Source organism: Podarcis tiliguerta, assembly GCF_965153285.1.
Source record: "Podarcis tiliguerta genome assembly, chromosome: 10".
Lineage (NCBI taxonomy): Eukaryota > Metazoa > Chordata > Lepidosauria > Squamata > Lacertidae > Podarcis > Podarcis tiliguerta.
Window position 1 is genome coordinate 52,041,997 of NC_139543.1, and position 24,075 is coordinate 52,066,071.

A 24,075-nucleotide genomic window follows, 5' to 3' on the forward strand; every position below is an offset into this window, starting at 1 on the left:
TATATTTTTAGGAACAAAACAACAACAATAATCCATAGTAATAGTAATACAAATGCATTAGATATAGTTCATCAAACCTCTTTACAGTGATTCTGATAAATGTTTTGTGCATGTTAAACTGTTATATTGTATAGTACAATTCCAATGGTCATAGAAACCAATTACAGAAATACTTCTCAAGGGAAAATATCACCTGAAACTCACAACATGAGAAATAGATATAAATTAAATTTAGCCTAAAATATATGTCGTATAAACATAATATTTTATTATTATAAAACAAGTACCTATTTTGAATCTGCTCCCCTGTATATTTTATATATTTGCTTTTCTCCATCAGCTTCGTGATTAATGTGTCAATTATAACCTTTTGATTCTGAAAGGCTTCTTCTATAAACTGGTACCTGCAGTAAAAGAAAAATAACAAACCATGCACATAGCAAAATATTCCCCATCTTGCCTTACTAAAAAAGTTGCTAAAAGGTAAGACAAGTTATGTGACAACAATTTTTCATATGAAATCATTTTATTTTCATGGGTCATCGGAGGCCAATAAAATAATGACCAATAAAGCATTTGATTGCCAAAATTGTATGGCCTATGGCCATAAACATTGTCCAAGATTATATTGTAAAACCTCTAAGTACTTTGGACATTTAGACTAGTCATGCCAAAATTTACCGCCCCTTTTTCTGCAAAAGAGGAAAACCAAAATTGTACTGATATAACTACAAGGTAGTCTGCCCCTTAAAAATTCAATAGATGGATGTGTTTTAGCCATTTTGTATTGGGCTTTTGGTTGTAAAACCTAGGTTGTTGAATGGTTGAGTTTTGGTGTAAAGGCTCTTATGCATAGGAAGGTCAAAAGTTTACAGGAAGGTTAAAAGAGCAAGGCCATATTTTGCTCAGGTTGTTCATCCGAGAGTCAAGATGATATTTTGCATGGGAAGGTCAAAGCTTCATGTTAGGAATCTGGCAATTAAGGGGAAATAGAAACTGAACTAATACATTCTTCTCCTGATTAGCTAAAAGGTTGGAAGTGGGGGTGAAATATTGTATATTAGTCAAGCTAGAAAATAACTAGTTATGGAGTCAGAAACTCGAAGGACTGAGAGTTGAAGAGCTGCAAGAAAGAAAAGGACCTAGACTGCTTTAAGAGAACAGGAACACTGGAATGGGTTAGAGAGCACAATGAAGCCAGAAAGCTGAACCATTCAGGAAACAGTCTAGAACAGGTATAGCTGGGTGCATTTAATTTAAACTGCTCTTATGTGTAGCTACCCAAGCTGAAAAATTAGGTATGCCCCGCATCTGCTTGGGGAAAAATTGGTGCAAGGTCTTCTTATTCATTACATGCCCAAGTGCTACACTACTCTACCTAGTATAGAAAGAAAGTTGGGCCACTTAAAGTCCAGAAGGTTAAAGGCCTGTTTAGTGGAGGTGGTCAGAGAAAAATAAAGTTACCACATTGGCAGCAATGGTTAAATTAACAAGGAGTGGTAGGTTTGGCTGGTTTGCGGTTCAGGCTACAACCTGAACCACCACAGAGGTTATAGGATATTTATATTTTTGGAATAAATTGAAATCTGCCTCTAACTTCCAGTTTCGCCTTCAATTTGGTTACATGCAATTATAATACCTGTGCTCTTTGTGTTCCAGCAACTGGCAATCCCGACATGTCAGCTTGTCACAAGTTTCACAATAAAGCTTTAGCTGCTCCTTCTTGTGATAAGGACAGAACACAGGTCGCTGACTAGTTACACCAACAGCTTCTGCAAAATTAAACGGGGGAATCAACTTTTGTTGTTACTGCTAGGATTAGAAGGGGCAATTATTACTACAATTAACCCCACATATATTACTGGAAGGGACGCGGGTTGTGCTTTGGGTTAAACCACAGAGCTTAGGACTTGCCGATCAGAAGGTCGGCGGTTCGAATCCCCACGACGGGATGCGCTCCCGTTGCTCGGTCCCAGCTCCTGCCAACCTAGCAGTTTCAAAGCACATCAAAGTGCAAGTAGATAAATAGGTACTGTTCTGGTGGGAAGGTGAACAGCGTTTCCGTGCGCTGCTCTGGATCGCCAGAAGCAGCTTAGTCATGCTGGCCACATGACCCGGAAGCTGTCTGCAGACAAACGCTGGCTCCCTCAGCCAATAAAGCGAGATGAGCGCCGCAACCCCAGAGTTGGTCACAACTGGACCTAATGGTCAGGGGTCCCTTTACTTTACCTTATATATACAAGTATCTACAGGCTATAATACACAAGCAGTTCATATAGTCAAACAGAGTACCTGGCTGCACCTTAGGGCAAATAGGAAGACCTTTCTATCTCTCTCTCTCTGACAACACTCTTCTACACCAGCACTTACTGCTGGACAGGTTTCCCTTTTAAACTGATGGCCTCCAAACAACTGACAGCACATTACTGCTGAGTCTTTCTGACCCAGCACTCCGTAGAAAGTATTGCAGGCTGGTTGCATCAGCTAGCAAACTCAAGCCTCCAGACTTACGATCTCACAGAGTATTCTGTGAACCCCGACACTGAATAGCCTCATTCACATGTCACATTAAATTGTAGTTTAAAACAATGGATATCCCTGGCCCCCAAAATAGCCTTGATCAGGAGATATTTCCCTGAAAACATTTGTGTAGCATATCTGAAGACTGGTACAGATGTTAACCCTGAAGTATACTGAAATAATGAAAATGAACAAAACTACACATAGAAGAGAATGTGTAAAAAATGCATTAGATAGAACTGAGCATTAAGTAAAAGAACTTTTACCTGGAGATACTTCCTCTTTCTGTCTTACTGTATGATCCTTCGTGAATTTCACCCTCTGATGAGCTCGTATGCAGGTCTTACATAACCATTCAACACACTCCACACAAAAACCATTGGCTTCTGCATTGTCTTCACAGCTTGTACAAACCTGGTTTAAGTAGAAATAAAAAATATGCCTATTGAAAGAAATCAGCATATTTGCTTTCAGTGGTATCATTACTAGTAGGAATGGAAATCAGGTGAGGAACAGAAATCAGATCTCTCACCTACACATATACTTATTTTGTAGGCTACTGTAACACTGCAATGCTAAAAACCACTCACTTTTGGCTGGAATGTAGCCTACTCTACAAAGGTAAGAATCACATCCATTGCTCTGCTCAGATTTGCCTCTGATCCTGCCTACCACTAGAAGGTTATTCATGAGTGAATGTAGATATTGGGATGAAGAAAGTTCTCCCCCATTCCAAACCTTGTGCCCTCCCACATTGCAATATTCACTATTACCCTTTGATAACTAGATTCTCTCTGTAAGATGCAAATCTTACACATAAAATGTCAAACAACACAAATATTTTACTCCTTTTCTGTTGGGTTGAAATAAATGACAGACGAGTGACAAGTGTCATATGGGAGGCATCTCCCGAGCATGTCTCGGAGAGTCCCTTTTATTGAATATTACAGCATTGCCACATATGTGCTTGTTGCTGATTGGTTAACACAAATCATATGCAAGGGTTGCATATAGGCATTAATCATCAATAGATTAAAGGTTGGGAAAGGGAACACAGAATTGGACAGGTATGAAAACCTCCTTATTAAACTATTACTAGTGATTGATATAGCAAAACTTAAAGGGGCATAACTATTGTATTCCATAGATGTGGTCAACCATGCATTAAGAACAGGTCAGGGTACGATGTTTCATGAACTCAATGTGAACTGAACATTCTAGGGTGGGTGAGGAAGGAATGCTTCAGCTCAGAGCGGTTTGCCAGACTCATGTGCAGAAGCAAAACCTCCCATCACTTTTCCTATACTTTCATTTCCTAGATGACAACTAGTATTTAAAATATGACTACAATAACATTTTCATTTTAAGTATAAGGCATGCAGAGAAGACTGACGAGTTGACAGCTTAGGGAATTTGAAAAGCACCAGACACTCACCTGATTTGACTTCTCCACCGTACTACTAGGAACCTCAGTAGTATCCTTCACAAATATGTTATCGATGATGTGTCTTTCTGCACATTCCTGGCCACAAATTGGGCAACGAACAACACCAACTAGGGAGAAAGAAAAAAAATGACATGAATTAATAAGTTTAGAAATAAAAAAGGAACTTACAGTCTGGTATTTTCCCCTTTTTATAACCCCTTTTCAGGTGGATTCTTCATTACACTTATTAATCTACAAGTTGAGTACGATTTTTCTTTTTGTTTTTGTGCAGGCCATTTATATGATGTCCATTTATATGATGTAGGAAGGCAATTTTTTCAAACAACTTTTATGTTTTAATTCTCCATGCTCCTTGACCAGCTTTATTGTGTTTGCAGGTATTGACTCATAAAAGAGAAGCAACAAATAACCACACCAGTCTTCAATTAAGGGCCAACAGGAAGACCTTGAAATTCAGCAAACTAAACTTAAGGCTGAGGAAAACCGAAAGTGGACTGTTTAAACTTAACTAATATCTCCATGTCTTATATACTTATTTCTTTCACTTCTATGAACTAGGAAACATATTTTAAAAGCCACAGAAAAACAGAATAGCTGAAAAGTTTCCACAATACTGTACAGTGAAAGAAATGTTTGTTGTGAACTTATGATGAAACCAAGCAATTAACAATTCATACATGTTAAGACCCCATCTTTATATCATATTATATCAATATTTTAATATTTAGATTATATTTGTCTCCAGGGATGATCCAGAAGATGGCAATAGGTGTTTCCCAACTCCTTGGCTCTTGAGTGCTGCACAGCATTATATTGTGACCTCTATTATTTAACATCTATATGAAGCAGTTGGGAGCAGCTGTCAGTATGCTGATGATACCAATATTCCTCTGCAACATCTGAATCAGGAATGACTGAGAATGCCCTGGACCAGTACATGGTTGTAGTGGAGTGGTGGGTTGAATGAGGGCTAATCAACTCAGTCTGAATCCTGGCAAGATAGAGGCTTTTTGGATGAGTGATTCTCAAGTCTGGGAAGTTGGTCAGCTAAATTTATTTGCATGTGATTGCACTCTTCTTGAAGGAGGAGGTATATGGTCTAGGCATGTTCCTAGATACAGTTCTGCCACTGAAGAAACAGGTGTCATAGGTGACAAGGAGTGTTTTTTACCACCTCTGGCTTGATAAGACAACTCTAGCAGTTCCTGGATTAGTATAGCTTGACCACAGTTGCCCATGCACCGGTAAACATCAAGGTTGGATTACTGCAAGTTTACAATCAAAGGTTGGCTTACCGGCACACGTGTACTTTGAAAATGCACAAAATGGCCGTTCCCTGTATACCCTTTTTTAACACAAGTAAAATTTGACTATAAGGTTTGGCAAACAACTACTTCCATGTACAAGAGTTCCAGAAGACAGTTCCAAAACCCATGGCTCTGTGTGCGCAATTCCACAGAAAAAAAGTGCATAAGGTGCTATTTCAGAAAATTTCAACTTCCAAAGCATCTCAGCCATTTTACTTTTCAGCCAGCTTCTAGCCTTAATATTTGAAAATGTGTGAGCAGTTTGATGAAAACTCATGAGACAGAGGGATAATGGAGTAAGATTTTAAATAACTGGGGCAGATATTTAGTATACTGCATCACTCCTTGACACACTATCTCTGGAAAAACAGAATTATGCAGAATACAAATCATGAAATTTATATAATATACACAGTGCATGGAATTTTGATTGCCTTGGTGCAAAACTAAATTAATAAAAAGGTCACACACTGCAATTTCACAATTTCTAAACAACTCCATTAAAACTGGCACACTTTTTCCTGCACCTGTGGATACATGGCCAGCGTGTCTTGCAGTTCTTTGTGCAAGGGATCCTCAGACAGCGCCTGGTTCAAGGCGATGTTGGGTTGGTTAGGGAGGCTGAACTTGGCCCTTCATTAGAAAGTGGCCAGGTCCTCATGCTGCTGCTCCTTGTGCCTGAAGAGACCCTCAAGGCTGCAGGAGTCCAGCATGGGGCCAGCCCAGACTGTTGGTGAAGATGGCCTTGTCCACCTCCCTTTTCCAAGTCTCAGCCTCTACACCTGCAACAATGAGCCAAGACTGTTCTCTGTGTTATGACTTATCTTCCTGATGGCCACCCGCATTCAGATAGTGCCTCTCTTGCTGTGCGTGGTTCCATGGCACTTTAATTAGTTCTTTTAATGCCTCATGTTGTTGAGCAAATTCCTTTCTCAAACTCCCTCTGGCGGGGGAGGCGCCATGTTATCTTCAGCCTATTTAAATCTCGGTTAACATGTGTTCTTCATCTTCTGGAGTTTTAAAAAGTTCGTAAGGTCTCCTTGTTTGCCTTGTGAAAGACCCACAGGCATCTCCTTATCTCTTCCGCTAATTTGAGAGCTAGTAGCAGGTTTAAAATTCTTCTCATGGCCAGATTTTACAGGCAACTCCCAGCATTTAAGGGAATGATGAAATTTACATTTAGTAATATATATTGTAGTAGGTAAGGGTAGCCAATATGGTGCCCTCCAAATATTGCTGGCTTCCAACTCTTATCAGCGCCAGCCAACAAAATTTAACCAAGTAATATTTAAACCATATTAAGTGCAATAATCTTTTCCCATGATATTTCAGGTCAAATATTTGAGAAGTATTAGGTCAAAAAGATAACACCTGGCAACTTTTTCAGCTTTGTGTACTACATAAAAGTAAAAAGAACGTGTAAAATTATATCCCTAGAACATCAAAGAATTATCCAATATAAACTGAAAATTTTCTGGTGCAAATTATCCTAATTTATATAAGAGTATTTTTCTGAAAACCAGCATCACTAGACAGAACACTCAGAATTCCACAGAATTCTGAATTATGTAGAGGTCAGCGTTTCCTGGCACTCGACTGAAACTGAATCTTCCTTCAGGGAAGTATGCAGTCAGTTATGTAATAATCTCTGAATCCAGCCCTATGTAAAGGCAATCCTCAATTTGTGCAGGGGTTCCACTCTGGAGCCTCACACGCATCGGTGGAGCATGCTTAAGTCCCCTCTGCCCTGCCCAGTCCCTTTCCATGACGAGTTTTGATGTTTGGGGGCTACTTCCAGGTTAGGCACCTACACCAGGATTTGCCTGTTATTTACCACGTAGCACTTCTTTACCTGACATTTGTGCAGACTGAGGTTTTTTCTTAAAAATAATACTAAAAGGTAAGAATTTGAGTTTAACTTCTTTTGCTTATCAATATTTCTGGGTAAACCATTTACAATGTTTCTTAACTCAGAATTGCTTTCGAAGGACAATAATTTTTGTTCTAATTTAAAAATGGTTGTGTCCTTGAACTTATACTGTTTCTTTGCATCAGTCATAACCTGGCTCCACTGCATCTCTTGATTATATTATCTACTGAATGTTAATATCAGAATGAGACAAATGTAACAACATCCGTAACAAACATTTGCATTTCTGCCATTGTTTTCAAACTTACTATTTCTTGTCTGATGATTTGTTTAAAAGGTAGCCCAACCAAATACCACTCATTATATGACATGCTATCGGTTTTCATTTTATTTATAGACATCATGGATGTATTTCTGCATATGCAGAAGAATCTGCCCTGTGGGCCAATTTGGCCAGTGAAGCCATTTTCTGCAAAAAGTGCCATTTACCTATCAGCTGAATAGTGATCTCAGCTAATAGGTGGGAAGACAGGATTTAATTCTGCATTGGCTGCATGTGCTCCCAGTAGGGAACACAACTGTGCAGCCAAGACAGCAGAATTTAAATCTTCACCCATCAGCTCCCACCTTTAAAGTCCCTTTCAAGTGGGACCCTTTGTAGGTTTCCCCCTTTTACTTTTAAGTCTCCAATCTTGCTCTAAATTTAAAGGGGGTGGGGGAAGCTCACAAAGGCTTTTGTAAGAGTTCACTCCTCCCTTTAACACAGGAGTAAAAGGGACTTTGACAGGTAGGTGGCTACATCCACCTATCAATCAATCAATCAATCAATCAATCAATCAATCGTATGACATCTTAACAACATGTGATTGATAAGGTTCTGGCCTGTGGAGCCAAAAATGTTTCCTATCCCTGACACACATGGATGTCCTTCTGAATATACCTTTAACTGGTTTTTGCAGTGCCATTCAATAGTACAAGGTGCCATTTACCAGAGACTGACATACTGAAATATATTATCATATAATATATTTAATGTTAATGGCTTCTTTTTTATATGTATGAATATAGTTTTATTTTTCAAGCTGTGTTTTAGTCACCAAAACTGTTATTAAGTGTTAGAGCCATTAGAAGCACAAGATAGCCTATTACTGAATTTACTTGTATCAAACCTTAACATGCCAATTGTATTTTTTGACTTGTCCTATAACATGCATATGTTCTAATGGAATAATAAAATATGATTTAACTACTGAGTTTCCTTATACCAAACCTTTACATGACAATTACTGGTGCTATCACCTTAGAATGCTTTAACTTTAACTATAAAACATGTTTTACTTTTTAACTTGATACTTGCAAGTGACAAGTAGGCTTGTGCTTATATATTTTCACTGTGGTACTTTACTAAACAATAAGTTTCCCTATATGTCAACAGTAAAAGGTAAAGGTACCCCTGCCCTTACGGGCCAGACGAAGCTGCTCTGGCGAGCCAGCACCAGCGCAGCACACGGAAACGCCGTTTACCTTCCCGCTATAAAGCAGTACCTATTTATCTACTTGCACTTAAAAGTGCTTTCGAACTGTAGGTGGGCAGGAGCTGGGACCGAAAGACGGGAGCTCACCCCGCTGCGGGGATTCGAACCGCCGACCATACGATCGGCAAGTCCTAGGCACTGAGGTTTTACCCACAGCGCCACCCGCGTCCCTATATGTCAACAGTGCTGACCTGCTAACCAATAAGAAAGAGTTTTTCAATGCATTAAAATGAAGATTCTCCTATTTTAAATGAAAATTCTCTAATATTCTCATTAATTAAGAATATTCTCGATAATATTCTCCAGAAAATTATTCTCAAGAATTTAACATCACTAGTTGGGCTACAACTCCCAACATCCCTAGCTAATTGAGCTTGCTCAACACAGCAGAACATAGTTTTCTGGCAGATAGCAAAGGTCATACTTTGCTTCTCTGTGGCTCTGTAGTCCCATGGCTACTTGCAGTTGGAGCAACCGGGTGTTCTTTCTGATAGAAAATGGTAAACCCAGCATCTTACCACTTCTTCTCTGGCTCATAAGTCATCCATACTTAACTCTGCTCCTTATTTCTAGGCACAGGTCCGGGCTTTCCAAGTTTGTGTTCAAGAACTTTCTTTTACCCCTGGTGCTTTCCCCACAAAAAACCCACTTTTTTACCACAATTGGAGTAAATGGCAAACTATGAAACTGATGTTTGCTCTGATTCAGTGATAAAAGACCAGATTTTCCTAAGGAAAGCACCAGGGCCAAAAAACAAACAAACCCAACAACAAAAACAAAACAAATGCATGGACAGGGAAAGTGAGGAACTGTGCCCAGAAAGCATGGGGCACCAGGTAAATCTGGATAAGTCCTAAAATAGGCTAAAATAATATATCTTCCCTGTTTGTTGCAAGAGTTTGGTAGCTCAGGTGGTAGCTCTAACAATACAAGAAATAAAAGTGGGGGATTACATATCATATTGCATGTAGCACAGGACATTACAATTACTGCAACAGTCAGAAACATCGGTAAGTTACCTGGAAAAACCATGAGCAATTTTCAAGTGATCGGGGGGGGGGGGTGTTTGGTAGTTACTGCTCTAGAACAGCGGAGGGCAAATCAACAAACCATACAGACTTTCTACAGCTCCTCCTTTTATCTACCATAACTATGTTATGAGTGAAGAAAGGCAGATGGAATTAAAATTATGCCTTAACAATTTAATCAAAGAACAACGTAAGTAATAGGTTTCGGCTGTGTGTGCATTGCAACAGATGTTAGATAGCACAGACCAAGATGCATATGCTACAGGAAGAACCTGGTTTCCTGCTCTTCGCCAAGCAATGATTTCTTGCATGGCTCAGGTGAGCTTACTGGCATAATTATGAGCTATGTGCATATAAACCATTCAATTTCTAACAGATAAATGAGTAAACTAACTTGGAATGTACTAATTGCATTGGTGTTGTTATGCCAACAACCTCTAGCCAGCAGCTCCAAAGCTAGTCCACCGAGCATTCCTATTTGACCTGTAGGACTGTTTTGGTTAAGGAACAGAATTATAGCCATGCAGATCAATCTCTTCCATTCCTTCATTGCATTTTAGTTCAGCAGGGCATCGAAGACAATGAAGTGTGCCTCTTGGGGTGAAGTCAAACCGGTGCCTTTTCTTCTCCTGAAGATATCCCACAAGACAAATTACAGAATTTTCCTCAGGGCTTACTCCCGAAGTCTTTCTTCCAAATGAGTATATCCATAAGGCAGGGGAAGTATAGGATCAGCTTTTCTTCTCCTAGGGCTACTTTCCCAGGTTGATGGGCCCCAGCAGCAACCACCTTCTTGACTGTTGGTCACACTACAGTGGTACTGTTTTTGAACAGCTTAGTTCCCGAACTCGGAACCCGAACGCTGAAACCTAGAAGTAGGTATTCCGATTTTCGAACTTTGCCTCGGAAGCCAAACGTGCTCCTGAGCTTCAGTTTTCACTGTTGTGCAGTTGAGTCCTCCCACCATCATAATTAAGGCTTTCCCCCTCCCGTTTTTACCCTTAAGCAACAAATTTAAGTTGTCCCTCCCATCGTAATTAAAGCCTTCCGTTTCTGATTCCAGTGTTCTGACGTGATATTCGGTGCTTTTGTTTTTGCTTCCATTTCATTTTTGTTTTGTTTTTTATGATTGATTGATTGACTGTGTGACTGCGGAAATGGATAAAAGCCCTCCATCCAAACAATGACTATCATTAGTGCAGGCAAGAATTTTTTTTTTTTAATTTTTATCATCTACAATACTGTTTTATTAGGGACGCGGGTGGCACTGTGGTCTAAACCACAGAGCCTAGGGCTTGCTGATTGGAAGGTTGGCAGTTCGAATCCCTGCGACGGGGTGAGCTCCCGTTGCTCGGTCCCCTGCTCCTGCCAACCTAGCAGTTTGAAAGCATGTCAAAGTGCAAGTAGATAAATAGGTACCGCTCCGGCGGAAAGGTAAACGGCATTTCCGTGCACTGCTCTGGTTCGCCAGAAGCAGCTTAGTCATGCTGGTCACATGACCCGGAAACTGTACGCCGGCTCTCTCAGCCAATAAAGCGAGATGAGCGCTGCAACCCCACAGTCGTCTGCGACTGGACCTAACAGTCAGGGGTCCCTTTACCTTTTTTGCATTGATTATTGCTTTCATTTTATGGACTAATGATCTCATTAGATAGTAAAATTCATGTTAAATTGCTGTTTTAGGGGTTGTTTTTAAAAGTCTGGAAGGGATTAATTCGTTTTGCATTACTTTCTATGGGAAAGTGCGCCTTGGTTTTGGAATGGATTAAGTTTGAGAACCAAGGTACCACTCTATTGGTTCTGCCCACTCAATCCGTCGCGGCCTGTCTTCACATGCAGGGGAAGTTCCTAACTTGCTGAGGGTTTGAGACCCAATGGCTACCATCACCTGGTTTAGCAAACCAGTCAAAGCCATTTTCTGTCACATGCTGACCGCTTCCAGGAGCCACAGGTGAGAGCTGAGAGCAGCGTAGAGACCAAAGGTGGACAAACTACCCCAGGAGGAGTACACCGTGTCTCCCACCAAAGGCAGTACTCCTCCCCTAACACCTCATACACCCCAATAACAGTGTTGGAGGCTATGGATTTGTGAAGTCCTTGAAAGTGCACAGGAATACACTGAAGCTAAGAGGCAAATTTCCTGTAATAACAAAATAGTCAATGAGGAAATCCCTGCACAAAATATGTAGTTTAAAGTAAAAAGTCTAAATGCGGACATAGGGTTACATGTATAAAGAATACAATATACTGTACAGGCATCCCATGCAATCTTCTTATATCTTGGGTGGAAGGTATGAAACACTGCTACGTGCACGTGTCATTAAGATCAATGAGGCAAACACTAGGGGCTCATTCATAGTTGTTTAATGTGGATAATAAGCATCTTGTACTTCCATTAATTATCTGTTGTCTATATGATGTTCTCCTAATCACTGCCTTCTCACACTTTCCCCTCCCCTAATCCAGATTTTTCTCATACCTTTTCCTTTTCAGCATATCCCTGGCATTTCTGAAACTGTGGTTTTTATTATTGATATTTGTTATAAGCAACCCCGAGCCAAATTTGCACTGAAAGATGCCATAAAATATTTTAAATAAATAGTAACCTCTAGTCTCACTTTACAGTTTCCTCAGCTGTACAATACAGATGTGTAACTGCAATTTGTTCGCATTCTTTTTCTATCCAAATCTCTTCTTGTATACCCTGTTCTTGTACATTTCAGATTGTATGCTTCTTGGAGAAGAACCTGTACAATTTTTGTTCACTGACTTCTGTAAACTCTTGAGCCATGTATAGTGATGTCAGGATAGTAACAATAGTAAAAAATGAAAAAAGGAGCTGCAGAAGATTGAAAGTCACAAAAATGGAATGCTAAAAGAGCTATTGCAGAATGAATTATGTTCATTAAAATAACATGTGACCAAAGTATGTAAAAGCCACAACACATTTTAGAATAGGGGTGGCGGGTCCCAGCCCACAAACTGAATTAGTCTCACCTGGCCTCCTCTTGGGACTGCCATTTCAGTCAACACACACCTACCTGCCCTACACCTGGCATTACAGTGGTACCTCTGGTTACGTACTTAATTTGTTCCGGAGGTCCGTTCTTAACATGAAACTGTTCTTAACCTGAAGCACCACTTTAGCTAATGGGGCCTTTCCTGCTGCTGCTGCCGCTGCTGCACAATTTCTGTTCTCATCCTGAAGTGAAGTTCTTAACCTGAGGTACTATTTCAGGGTTAGCGGAGTCTGTAACCTGAAGCGTATGTAACCCGAGGTACCACTGTATATCAGCGTCACGCAGCAAAGTAAAAAACGCAGAGTCTTCACAGTAAATGAATAAAGCTTTACGGAGGCAATCATACTTCTTTACAAACACATAATGGAGAAGAGCAAAGTAAAACAGAAGAAGATTAGACTAGGCTAGAGAGCACACTGAGCCCATTGTATTTATCTTTCCTGGCTCCGAGTGTCTTCCTGTAATTCAGGGGTCAGCAAACTTTTTCAGGAGGGCCGGTCCACTGTCCCTCAAACCTTGTGCGGGTCCGGAATATATATTTTTAGGGAGAAATGAATGAATTCCTATGCCCCACAAATAAGAGATGCATTTTAAATAAAAGGACACATTCTACTAATGTAAAAACACGCTGATTCCCAGACCGTCCACGGTCGGATTTAGAAGGTGATTGGGCCGGCCCGGGCCTTAGTTTGCCTACCCGTGCTGTAATTGATACAATATTTGTACAAGGAATGAGTCATCTAGAGGATGAGTCAGAGTGAGTCAGCACTTTTCAGCATTTTCCAACACTTTCTACACTTTACTGCTTCTGCTCTCAAAGACCTTTGCCACATGACAATCAGGTGTGGGGTATGTAAAACTTGTCAGTGCTTATGATCAGCTGATTGTTGGATCTCCAAAAGTCCTTTTCAAAACACTGTTCAATTAAAGCATCAGTGGCAGATGGCCCAACAACCTGTGCTTTACAATCTCCACACCTCACTCACAGGTCCTCCTTGAATTCCAGCAGAAATAAGCTATGGCTCTCTCTCTGCCTTTCTAGTCTGCAGCTTTTATACCCAGTTTCTAGTTAATAGCACTCAAACTCTACTCTTGCCTTTTGTCTTTCTAACAGACAGTGGAGGGAGGAAGGCCCACTCATTTGTCATCTAGCACAGAACCACTTGTTTTGCTCCCCTACTCACTCATACCAAAAGGCCATAACCAGGCAGGTCTGGCTATTACAATAATTGAATCTACACTGGATCTGGGAATTAGAAGGGGGGCTCAGGTATACAACATAACACGGATAGGAACTTTTAGAACAAAAATTCCAAACTGGTATACAGTATTTGTGGTCTGGGAAGTGGAACAATGGAAAAAAGAGCTTTCACTCCTTACCATGCAATATAATAATTTTGCTATCGATGAAAAATTATCAGACAGATCAAAAGCTGAATTACCTTTACAACAGACATAAAAGAGTGAAAAACATGTCACTGGAATAATGGTATATAGTTTTTAAAGTAAGAAAAAGGCATATTATGCTTGAAATTATGTAATGTATGGGAAATCCTGACAATATAGGAGGCTCAAGGAATTTTTAAAGAGAGATAAATATATAACATGCATAGATGACTATCCTCAAACACTCTCATCACTATTAATACAAGCCATCTCCCTCAAGCACACAACATACTTACTATGAGCCAAGGGTTAGTGACAAATGTTAGCTATATCTGTCATCCAGACAAAATATGCACACAAATAACTCTTTTTTCAGCAAAAAATGCACTTTCTGAAGAAACTGAGAACTCCAGAGAGGGACAAGAAACTCTCCCTCCAAAAAAACAAAAACAAAAAAACAACTACCAAGAAAAGCCTTAGCCTGCTGTACCTTACTGAAGTACAAAGAAATAACAAATTGTTACTACCCTGTCATTTTTGTTGAGCAAAATGAGGACTGATGCTACAGCTCTAAAGCTTTACTTTTGAAGTGCTTATCATCAGCCCCAACATCTTCAGTAGAGGAACGAAATAGAGTAGACAGTTGCCTTTTGGACCATGCTGTTAAGCACAAATATCTGCTTCAGCAAGGATAATAAGGAGCCCAGCCCCTGAACGGGGATTTCTTGGCTCGCATCTATGCTAGCACAGGATGCAGTGTATAAACAATGGGAAGTTGCAGTCCATTATGGTTTCCCTTCCCAAAGGTGGCGTTTTACATCGGATCTCGGCGCCCCGCGTTTAAAATCCCACAAGTTTCCTGCACAGCAGCATAAATCCCAGAGCTCTGTGGAGAGGCAGAGCCTGTGTCTTCATAGCACTTGCCTCCACAACCTGAAAATGACCACATCCCCCCCCCCGCCCCCACTATTGTTTGCTTTTCGCATGCCAGCTCCCGGGATACTGGGTCCTTCGCACGCCTGCTTGCCTTCAAGTCTCTCGACGGCTGCCTCTCAGCCTCTGCATATTTACGCACCCGACGAAGCAGGCTCCCGACTTGACTACCACAGCTCATGCCGCTACTGAACCAGGCTCAACTTGAGGTAAGACTCGGCCCTGGAGCCCATTTTGTAAACCCCGGGACTCCTCTTTGAAACGTACGTGGAGAAGAATGCTTTCCCCCCCTCCCCACTTCTCCTGCCTCTGGAGTTGGGGGGAAAGGATTTCCATGACAAAGAGCGCTATTCCAACCTCAGCGCCACTTTTCGCCAACTGAACCCTGCCTCGGTTTGTCTTTTCTTCCGGTATCAAGTGCTGAGAGGAATCGCGACAACCGCCCTCTCCCGCCCGCCTTGCTCTGAGGTAACTACGAGCTCTCCTCCTCCTCCTCACCCCCAGTCGTGACACGGCCGCCGCGCGGGCTTCCTTACCCGGGTTGCAGTGCAGCGGCGAGGGCGGCGTGGCGACGGGCGACGAGGGGGCCGGGGAAGGCTGAAGCAAAGGCGGCGGCGGAGGCAGCGGCGGGTCTTTGGGGCCGCCGGCTCCCGGCGAAGGCGCGGCGGGAGGCGGCAGCATGAGGTAGCGATGCGGCGGGGGTAGGCAGCGCACGCAGAACGAGTGGAGGCACGGCAGCAGCTTGGGCCGCCGGCTCTGGATGTTCTGGCCGCACACCCCGCAAGTGTCCAACAGGTTGAGCCGCGACTCTCCGTCGGCCCGGTCCGCGGGGCCTTGCCGGCTTTCAGCCTCGTTTTCCCCACCCATGGCGACAGGACCGGCCGGGGTGGGCCCTGCTCCCGCCATAGGCTCGTCCATTGTTCGGCGGCGGCAGCGGCGGCGGCCACTTCAGGCGCGAAACGCCTCTCTCCCAACGGCCGCTTCTACTCTCACGGCCCCCCCCCCGCCTTCTTACGAGCGGAGCGCCCGCCCCTCAACGGCCGCTGGGAGCAGCGACGTCGGTTGCTCCTTGACCGAACCCGGAGAGGAGGTCGCCAGCGCGCACAGCCGCGCGCGGGCAACGGCTACCGATGCCCCGCCCCCTTTACGCCCCCTCCGGTGACAGGACCGCCGCTTCACGCCACGCCCCCTCTATCGACCCCGTCTAAGCTCCGCCCCTTTCTCCTCGGGGTTCTCGCTGTAGCTGCCTCAGAGCGTCATTTTCCTCCTCAGGTGCCTGGCGACCGTTTGGATTCCAACTGCTATTACGTTTGTATAAACGGTGGGATTGGCAGGCTGTTCTGGGCTTGGTTGAATTCGGGGCGGGGGGTTCATTTCGGGCCATGGGAGAGAAATAGCAGGCTGGCGGCTTAAAGAGGACGAAAGACGCCTAGAGGAGGAGGACGGGGACGGCTTGTGGTAGGTGGTTGTGGGTCAATTTGGTTTGCTCCTAGGAACCAGCGATGGGGCTGAGTAAAGTACTAGTGAAGTGAGACTATTTCCACGACCCCCTCCGCCTAGTGCTTTGCAAGCCCCTCAGAAAGAGCAGGTAAGCACCATCGAAGCAAATGGGCGGGTGTGGGCGGGGAGAGTGAAGGTATTAATTATTTCCTTTCTGGAGGTACATCCCTGAGGGATACTGAGCTCTCTCCAAGGCGTTCTGCAGGGCAACTGGTGAAAGGGAGAGCCCTGGTGACCAACCTCCTCCCCACGTCTGCAAACTGGCCAGGACTTCAATGCCAACTCCACCAGAGGTGACGCTTAAGAAAAACCAGGATCTTCTCTCCTCACATCCCACCCTTGAGAAGACCCAGAAATGGTCCAAGAAATGGTCCCAGAAATGGTCCAAGGGAAAACGGGAACATGTCCTGACCTGAGCTTCCTTGAATTAGAAGAAATATCTGCTGTGCTCTCCCAGAAATAAGATGGTGAGCAAAGTGGCTCCTGAACCAGGAGAGAGATGGGAGGAGATGCCAAAGACCGACCACCCTTGTTTTTCTCCAGAGGACAGCTTGCTTCCTCAAGAAAGAGCAGCTTTTCCAGCAGAGCTGATGGAACAAGCCGAGCTTCTCATCTTCTGCTGCGACATGCTACTGGGAAAACTGCACAATTCATAGGAAGTTAGTTGGAATAGTAGGGATGAGTGTTTGTTTGGCTGTACCACGATTGAGTGGTTGGTGACCACTCCTATAGTGTTTTGCTTTCTGTTTACATGGGTATAGAGGAGTATTACTTGGTGTGTGAGTTGATCATTTGAACTGTCTGCCCAAAGGCCAAGAAGTAGCAGAGAAAGCAAGAGGCTTCCTTATTCAGAAGTAATAAAAACACATACAGGAATGTAGCCGTTTGGACCATACAGACAGACTAACATATGTTCTATCCGGGTTAAGGAGAATACCACATTTATCTGAGAAACAAGTGAAACTTGTTACTATGCAGGCCTGCTCTGAAAGAGACTGTATCCACTACCCAATATAAATTTGCAGTGGAAAGATGGACAGTTGCTGGGACAAACTCCTAGCATTGCAGGGGTGTGCTGGTCTAGCAAAAACACTGTAGCAGACCTGTGTTTAAAGCACTGCCATGGAGCTGTATATAATCCTATTTTTAAAAACCTACTACATTAATGGTACCAGTGTGAATATGTAATTGAAGCTTAACAGACCACAACTTTCCCAGTCCATAAGTTCATGTCTCTGAGGGCGGTAACATTGCCATTAACAAATTGCAAAAAGTTAGTTTCACAACAAACAATTTGGTGGAAAGAATATTGAAGTGAAGGGGTAGCAAGTAAAATCCACTGTTCAGAATTCTGTTTTTATCTTGAACAAGCTATTTATAAATAAAAGCATGTATAATCACAGCTCACATTAAATGCCTAATTTCCCTTTAGGTCAGGTCACCCCAAAAAAGGAACAAATCTCTTTGATGCTGAAATACCTGAACATTTTGGTCCCTTTGGAGTAGTAAAAGATAAAAGTTGAAATAAATGGAAACTGGTCATCTTGCTGATCATAGGAAACCTGAATTAAGCAAGGAGGAGATATTCATTTACCAATTTTACCAATTTTGACAAAGACTTTTAATAGAATTCTAAATGGGCAATATCATGGTGGTCCATTAACTAGGTGTGACAGGGCAGGGGGAGAAATTGTCTCATTTATTTTGTTCATTTACGAGTCACCTCACATGAAACACCTCAAAGCTATTAACAATAAAGACATCAGTAATAACCATTTCAAATGCAATACAGATACACTGGAGTAAGAATCTGCTTCAAATGCTTGTTGAAAAAAATTATATGGAGGAAATAATTGGGGGAGCATACAGCCTTTGCTCAGCTACTTGAAATTGACTAAGTTCATGTCAATTTCATTTTTAATAGTTTTTTTTATTTTGCAAATACAACAAAAAGGAATTCCCATTATCCCTGACCACTGGTCCTGTTAGCTAGGGATCATGGGAGTTGTAGTCCCAAAATATCTGGAGGGCTACGTTTGTATGCCTAGAACTTCTTCTTATAGTTGTTTAGTCGTTTAGTCATGTCCGACTCTTTGTGACCCCATGGACCAGAGCATGCCAGGCACTCCTGTCTTCCGCTGCCTCCTGCAGTTTGGTCAAACTCATGCTGGTAGTTTCGAGAACACTGTCCAACCATCTCGTCCTCTGTCGTCCCCTTCTCCTTGTGCCCTCCATCTTTCCCAACATCAGGGCCTTTTCCAGGGAGTTTTGTCTTCTCATGAGGTGGCCAAAGTATTGGAGCCTCAGCTTCAGGACCTGTGCTTCCAGTGAGCACTCAGGGCTGATTTCCTTAAGAATGGATAGGTTTGATCTTCTTGCAGTCCATGGGACTCTCAAGAGTCTCCTCCAGCACTATAATTCAAAAGCATCAATTATTCGGCGATCAGCCTTCTTTATGCTCTCACTTCCATACATCACTACTGGGAAAACCATAGCTTTAACTATACGGACCTTTGTTGGCCAACTTCTAGACTAGTATAAATGTGAAAACAGAAATAATGGTAAGTTTTATTGTTTATCTGGATGTTAAATACTAATTAATGTATCAGGGAATGCTGACTGTATTGACCAAAGGCTGTTGACTTGTTAGCTTAACCTGTACTCAAATATGAACACTGTGCTTTGTGTGTAATTATAGTTGGTAAGAACTAATGTTGGCAAGAATTAATATCAAAAGTTGAATAGTTTGGTATAGTTCTGCTTATTGCTGAGACATCATATGTCAGGGTGGTTTTTTTAATGGGTGTAGAACATACAGTTTCTGAGTAGTCAGCTAGATTTTATCTTTGTTGTGGCAGATGTGCATCTGTTTGTGAATTAACTCTGCTGAGTCTGTAAAGAGCCAAGGTCACAGATCCGAGATATATCTGGACCTCTAAGCTGGAGTTCTTCATTTGTCTTTCATCACTCTTCAGTTATGAAGTTTTTCACCATCACAGGGGATCCAGTGATGCTGTAACTATGTTCTTAAGCTGTTGAACCTCAGTAAATTATTACTGATGAGCTTTGCTGCCTGCATGTGTTTCTGTTTGGACACAGCACTGAATTTCTTCTCCTACTGCACATGTGTGGGCACTCTGCTGCTTAACTTTTCATGCGCATGCATTGGAAGTGCTTACCCAGGCATGGAGCCAGGTTGGTGACTGGATTTTGCACCAGCCCTGGCATGGTAGTGAAAGGTAAATAACACTTAATATAGCAATAAAAGACATTAAGAATGTTAGTAAGGTAATTCAATGCATAATACATATATTCATATTTGGAAAGTATTACTTAGCTTGAACATGGTTATAGCATAAAACTGCATAGATCCAAGATCTATGTTTGATTAGGTTAACGATTAACCATTGTGTGATCTGCTTTTGTTTGTTGTTATTGATCAAAGGTTAGTTTATTGTACTAGTATGACTTGTAGGATGTTCCGATATGGAGATGTTGTCATGGCTGATGTGGAATGGACAAGATGGAACTAGTTATGTACTTAGCATGATGTAAGCTGTATGTAAAAGTGTATAAAAGGCTGCGTGAAACCTGTGATCAGTACAGTACTTATAGGACTGTCCTTTACTGCAATAAAGTTAATAAAGGGTATTGTCTTGCTGGAATCCTTGGTTGCATTTCTTATTGAATTTCCTACCAGAAATGAACCGGACAGGGTTAATTTAACACAAGCAATTGTGGTCCACTATGCATCACACTAACCTGAAACCCACTGGGTGACCTTGGGTCAGTCTAGCCCTGTCAAACAAAGGGATCATTGCCAGACCTGTCCTACAACACCCCAGGCTTATAATATTGGCAAATAATGTTCCAGCACCCAGCATAATCACTCCTGCAGTAAACAAAGCTGGTTTTGCTGGACCAGTTGGATCAAAATGTGTTTGTTTTTTTCTTTCTTTCCCTGCCAGCAAATGGTTAATGAATGGAAACCTCTGATTGGCTGTGGTTCCAGGAGGGAGAGTTTAAAAGGAGGGGATTTGAGAGAGGAAGGAGAGGGTTGGTTGAAGTGGGTTGGAATAGAGGTTGGAGAGGTCAGGAGATAGGTAGGGAGACAGGTTAGGAGACAGGTTGAGGTAGAAGTGTAGCCTTATTGGACTTTACCAATTGGTAGGGTGCGCGTTGCTCCCGGATGGGAGGAAGGAAGTCAAATGACACCGAGGGTTGGTTCAGAGAAATAGTTTTTTCTGCTCTCCGGACAGCAGAAGGCACTTACGTGGTCAGCTCACAGCAAGTCCAAAGAAATGAGAAATTTCATGCAGTATATATATCCTCCAGGCACCCTCTCCCCCAGGAATTCAAGCACGTCAGCTTATACATGTAAGTTGACATCCATGACCATAAACAGTTATTCCTGTTCCGGCACTCTTGACCATAAAAGGTTGTTCCTGTCCCTATACTCTTATCTTGGGGCAGAAGGTCACCAACTGGCACCATTCCCGGGTCTCTTGTCAGACTTAACAAGGTGTGTGCGTCTGTTGTGGTCAGGATGTAAGATAAGACCCAGACGCGTCATCCCTGCTCTACTGGAACTGGTAAGGTCACTCATTGCCGTCATGGACTGATAAGGGAGAGAGCTTTGAGCACTTGTTTATACAGCTGGGTTTTGGCTCAAGAGCTCAAGTTAGAGCATTTTAGAAATGCTCCCTTGGAGGAGGAATAATTGGAATTTTGGGTCAGTTTCAAACTGACTGCACAGAAACCCATTCCTTCAGAAGGAGTGAAAGCAAGAAAGAGTTGGTTCTGGAAAACAAAATAACTTCCACTCTGAGTGTATTGTGAAGGACAGAGTGTGGTGTCCTGTAGGAGGAACAGACCTGAATTTTACTGGGAGGCAGAGGTTGAGCCAGGAGAAGTAGGAGCTGGAAAGGAACAGCCTACTTGGGACTCAAATCTAGTCTGGAGGGGAGAGATTTTTCTAAAGAAAAGAAACTCCCAAACCCAGGGAAGGGAGGGGCTGTGGAGAATCCTTGGGTCTACTGCACCTCAGCAGCTGGATTGTTGAAGGGGGTGGATAACTGAAAGAATGTATCAGTATAAAGGATATATCAGTATAAAGGAACCAAACGGATAAGGCAAAAACAACTGAGGACAGCATTAAAGTGAAATTGCACTGTATCACTGAAGTATCACTGTATCACTGAAGTAACCTAAGTTTAATCCATTTGTGTTAAATACTATCATGCCTTAAATAAATCTTTGTTTATTTAAAGAAAACCTGTCTGAGACTCCAACTTACTAGAATTCCCTTCACAAAAGTCCCCTTCGGGTAAAGGGTTGTTCAGTGAGGTGGGGGCAATTTATCTAAGTGGGAGCGGGACCGAGGCATGAGAGGAAAAAGTGCTGTTGTCGCGCCCCCCCCATATGTTTTTCCTTCTCTATACCATAGCATTTCATGTAAATGAGCATATTGTTCTGTTAATATTTTCCTATCCCACCTTTCTTCCCTCACAGAATCCACTATACATGGATATTCCTGGAGGCACTGATCTACCTTGTCTTCAGTGAAGTCACTTTATCATATGCCTTCATATCATGCCTTGGGATTGTGTAAAAAGTGAAGACCTTCTTCCACAAGTCCCTCTTCTCCCCTATGCATAGTGGATTTGTAGCTTTTCCATTACAAAAGAAATCTGGAGCATGCATGATGGAATATCTTGATTTCATGGTGCTTGGCCTGCCCTTTATAATGAAGAAGTAAGCAGACAGCAAAATTGAAAGATGTGGGCTTGAATTCCTCATTCCTTTCAGTTCCTCAAAGTTTAAAGTCTTTCCGTTTGAGGAACTGAAAAATGGGCCTAGCACATGGGTAGGCAAACTAAGGCCCAGGAGCTGGATCCGGCTCAGTCACCTTCTAAATCCGGCCTGCACATGATCCGGGAACCAGCGTGTTTTTACATGAGTAGAATGTGTCCTTTTATTTAAAATGCATCTCTGGGTTATTTGTGGGACATAGGAATTTGTTCATTTTTTTCTTCTTCAAAATATAGTCCGGCCCCCCACAAGGTCTGAGGGACAGTGAACCGGCCCCCTGCTGAAGAAGTTTGCGGACCCCTGGCTTAGCACCATGAAATCAAACCTGGAGTCATTCAATGTAATCTCTTTGCTGCATAGGAAAAACAAGCATTTTTGCATTTAGACAAACAGTGACTGCACCTATTTACATGAGCTGGACAGATTTGCAGAAGATATGCACAAGGTTTCAAGAAATATGGTCAAATTAGCTGCAGGATGAAGATCTCACACACCTTAATAATCACAGTTGGTTACAGGAAACAATTTCTCTGCAGCTTGTTTCAAAACTGCCCCCCCCCAACCAGTTGCTTATGAAATCTCTTGCAATAGCTTGTGATTAAAAGCTAAAAAGTTTGAGCAAGTGGTGTTTGTAGCTATTGTGATGTTCTGTAGTTTCTCTTGAAGGAAGCCATTTTGAACCAGAGAAGAGGGGAAAGAACACTGTGAAACTATGAAAGGCTTGTCAGGGCAGAACTAAACAATGCAGTACATCAGCCTTCTCCAACCTGATGCCCTCCAGCTGTTTTAGATTACATCTTCCATCACAGTTGGGACAGATGAGAGTTGTAGGCCAAAGTAGCTGGAGAGTACCTGCTTGACAAAGGCTATAGAGAATGAATGAAAGCAGTAGTTCTACATCTCCCTCTCCTGCCCCCTGGAACATCTACCAAAACAAAATGCATTATGTGATACCACCATGCTGAGATTATTCTCACACCTGCTCCACCTCACTGGCTAGCATTCAGTGTGATAATATCAGAGCTTGGAAAGCTTATCTTAAAAAGGAACTACTTATAGTTCAAGTGCAACACGCCCCAAAAGTTTGTGTTTTCACATTCTAGTTCATGTTTGTCCCTTTACAAAATGAACAGTTTGTGTTCAAATCACAGTTCAATTTAAGTTCCTCCAAATGTGCCTCAACTATTTTTTTCCAGCACCCAGAATGTTACAAGCAGCTGGCTGAAGGGTAAAATATATTTTAAAAGAGTAGAATGTGAATTGATTTTTCAACAATTACAGTCTTTAAGCTTAAAGACCCAAAAAATCTTAAGAGTATGGAAGTTAAAACCATATGAGGAAGTCAAGGAATATGTTAATGGTTGGTTGCATTACTATCAGATTAATGAAATGTTTAAAAAAGAGTTAAAAGAGAGAGGCTTTTCAGAAAAAGAGTCAAAGTTTCAAAAAGAAATAGTGAGTAATGAAATTAAAAACCTGTCAAAAATGTATAAATTGTTGCTAGAATGGCATACTAAAGATGAAGAGGTAAAATCAGTAATGATTCAATGGGCCAGGGATTTGGGGTATAATATACAATTTGATGAGTGGAATAAATTATGGAATGAAAGGATAAAGTTTACAGTCTGCACTGCACTGAAATAAAATGTGATGAAGATGGTTTATAGATCGTATATCACTCCAGTAAAACTAGCAAAAATGTATAAAGTAAGTAATAA

The 24,075-nt window shown here is 42.1% G+C and overlaps 1 protein-coding gene and 1 long non-coding RNA gene across 3 annotated transcripts in view; one reads left to right on the forward strand and one right to left on the reverse strand.

Annotated features, from left to right (window-relative positions):
* The window catches only part of TRIM24 (tripartite motif containing 24), a 36,698-nt gene extending 20,455 nt beyond the window's left edge, over window positions 1-16,243 (reverse strand). Inside the window, exons 1-5 of one of the 2 annotated variants that reach the window (XM_083401421.1) lie at window positions 15,583-16,243; window positions 3,956-4,074; window positions 2,787-2,934; window positions 1,640-1,772; window positions 288-404 (exon numbers count right to left, since the gene is read on the reverse strand). In XM_083401421.1, coding sequence (XP_083257547.1) covers window positions 288-404; window positions 1,640-1,772; window positions 2,787-2,934; window positions 3,956-4,074; window positions 15,583-15,964 — 899 coding nt within the window. In that variant the 5' untranslated portion in view covers window positions 15,965-16,243. The remainder of the gene's footprint in view (window positions 1-287; window positions 405-1,639; window positions 1,773-2,786; window positions 2,935-3,955; window positions 4,075-15,582) is intronic. The other variant, XM_083401422.1, reaches the window with a different exon arrangement.
* A 135-nt stretch (window positions 16,244-16,378) lies between these two features.
* LOC310658981 lies at window positions 16,379-20,211 on the forward strand. Its single transcript, XR_014502560.1, has 2 exons — window positions 16,379-16,504; window positions 19,405-20,211. It is a non-coding gene; the product is annotated as an uncharacterized lncRNA (long non-coding RNA).
* The last annotated feature ends 3,864 nt before the right edge of the window (window positions 20,212-24,075 follow it).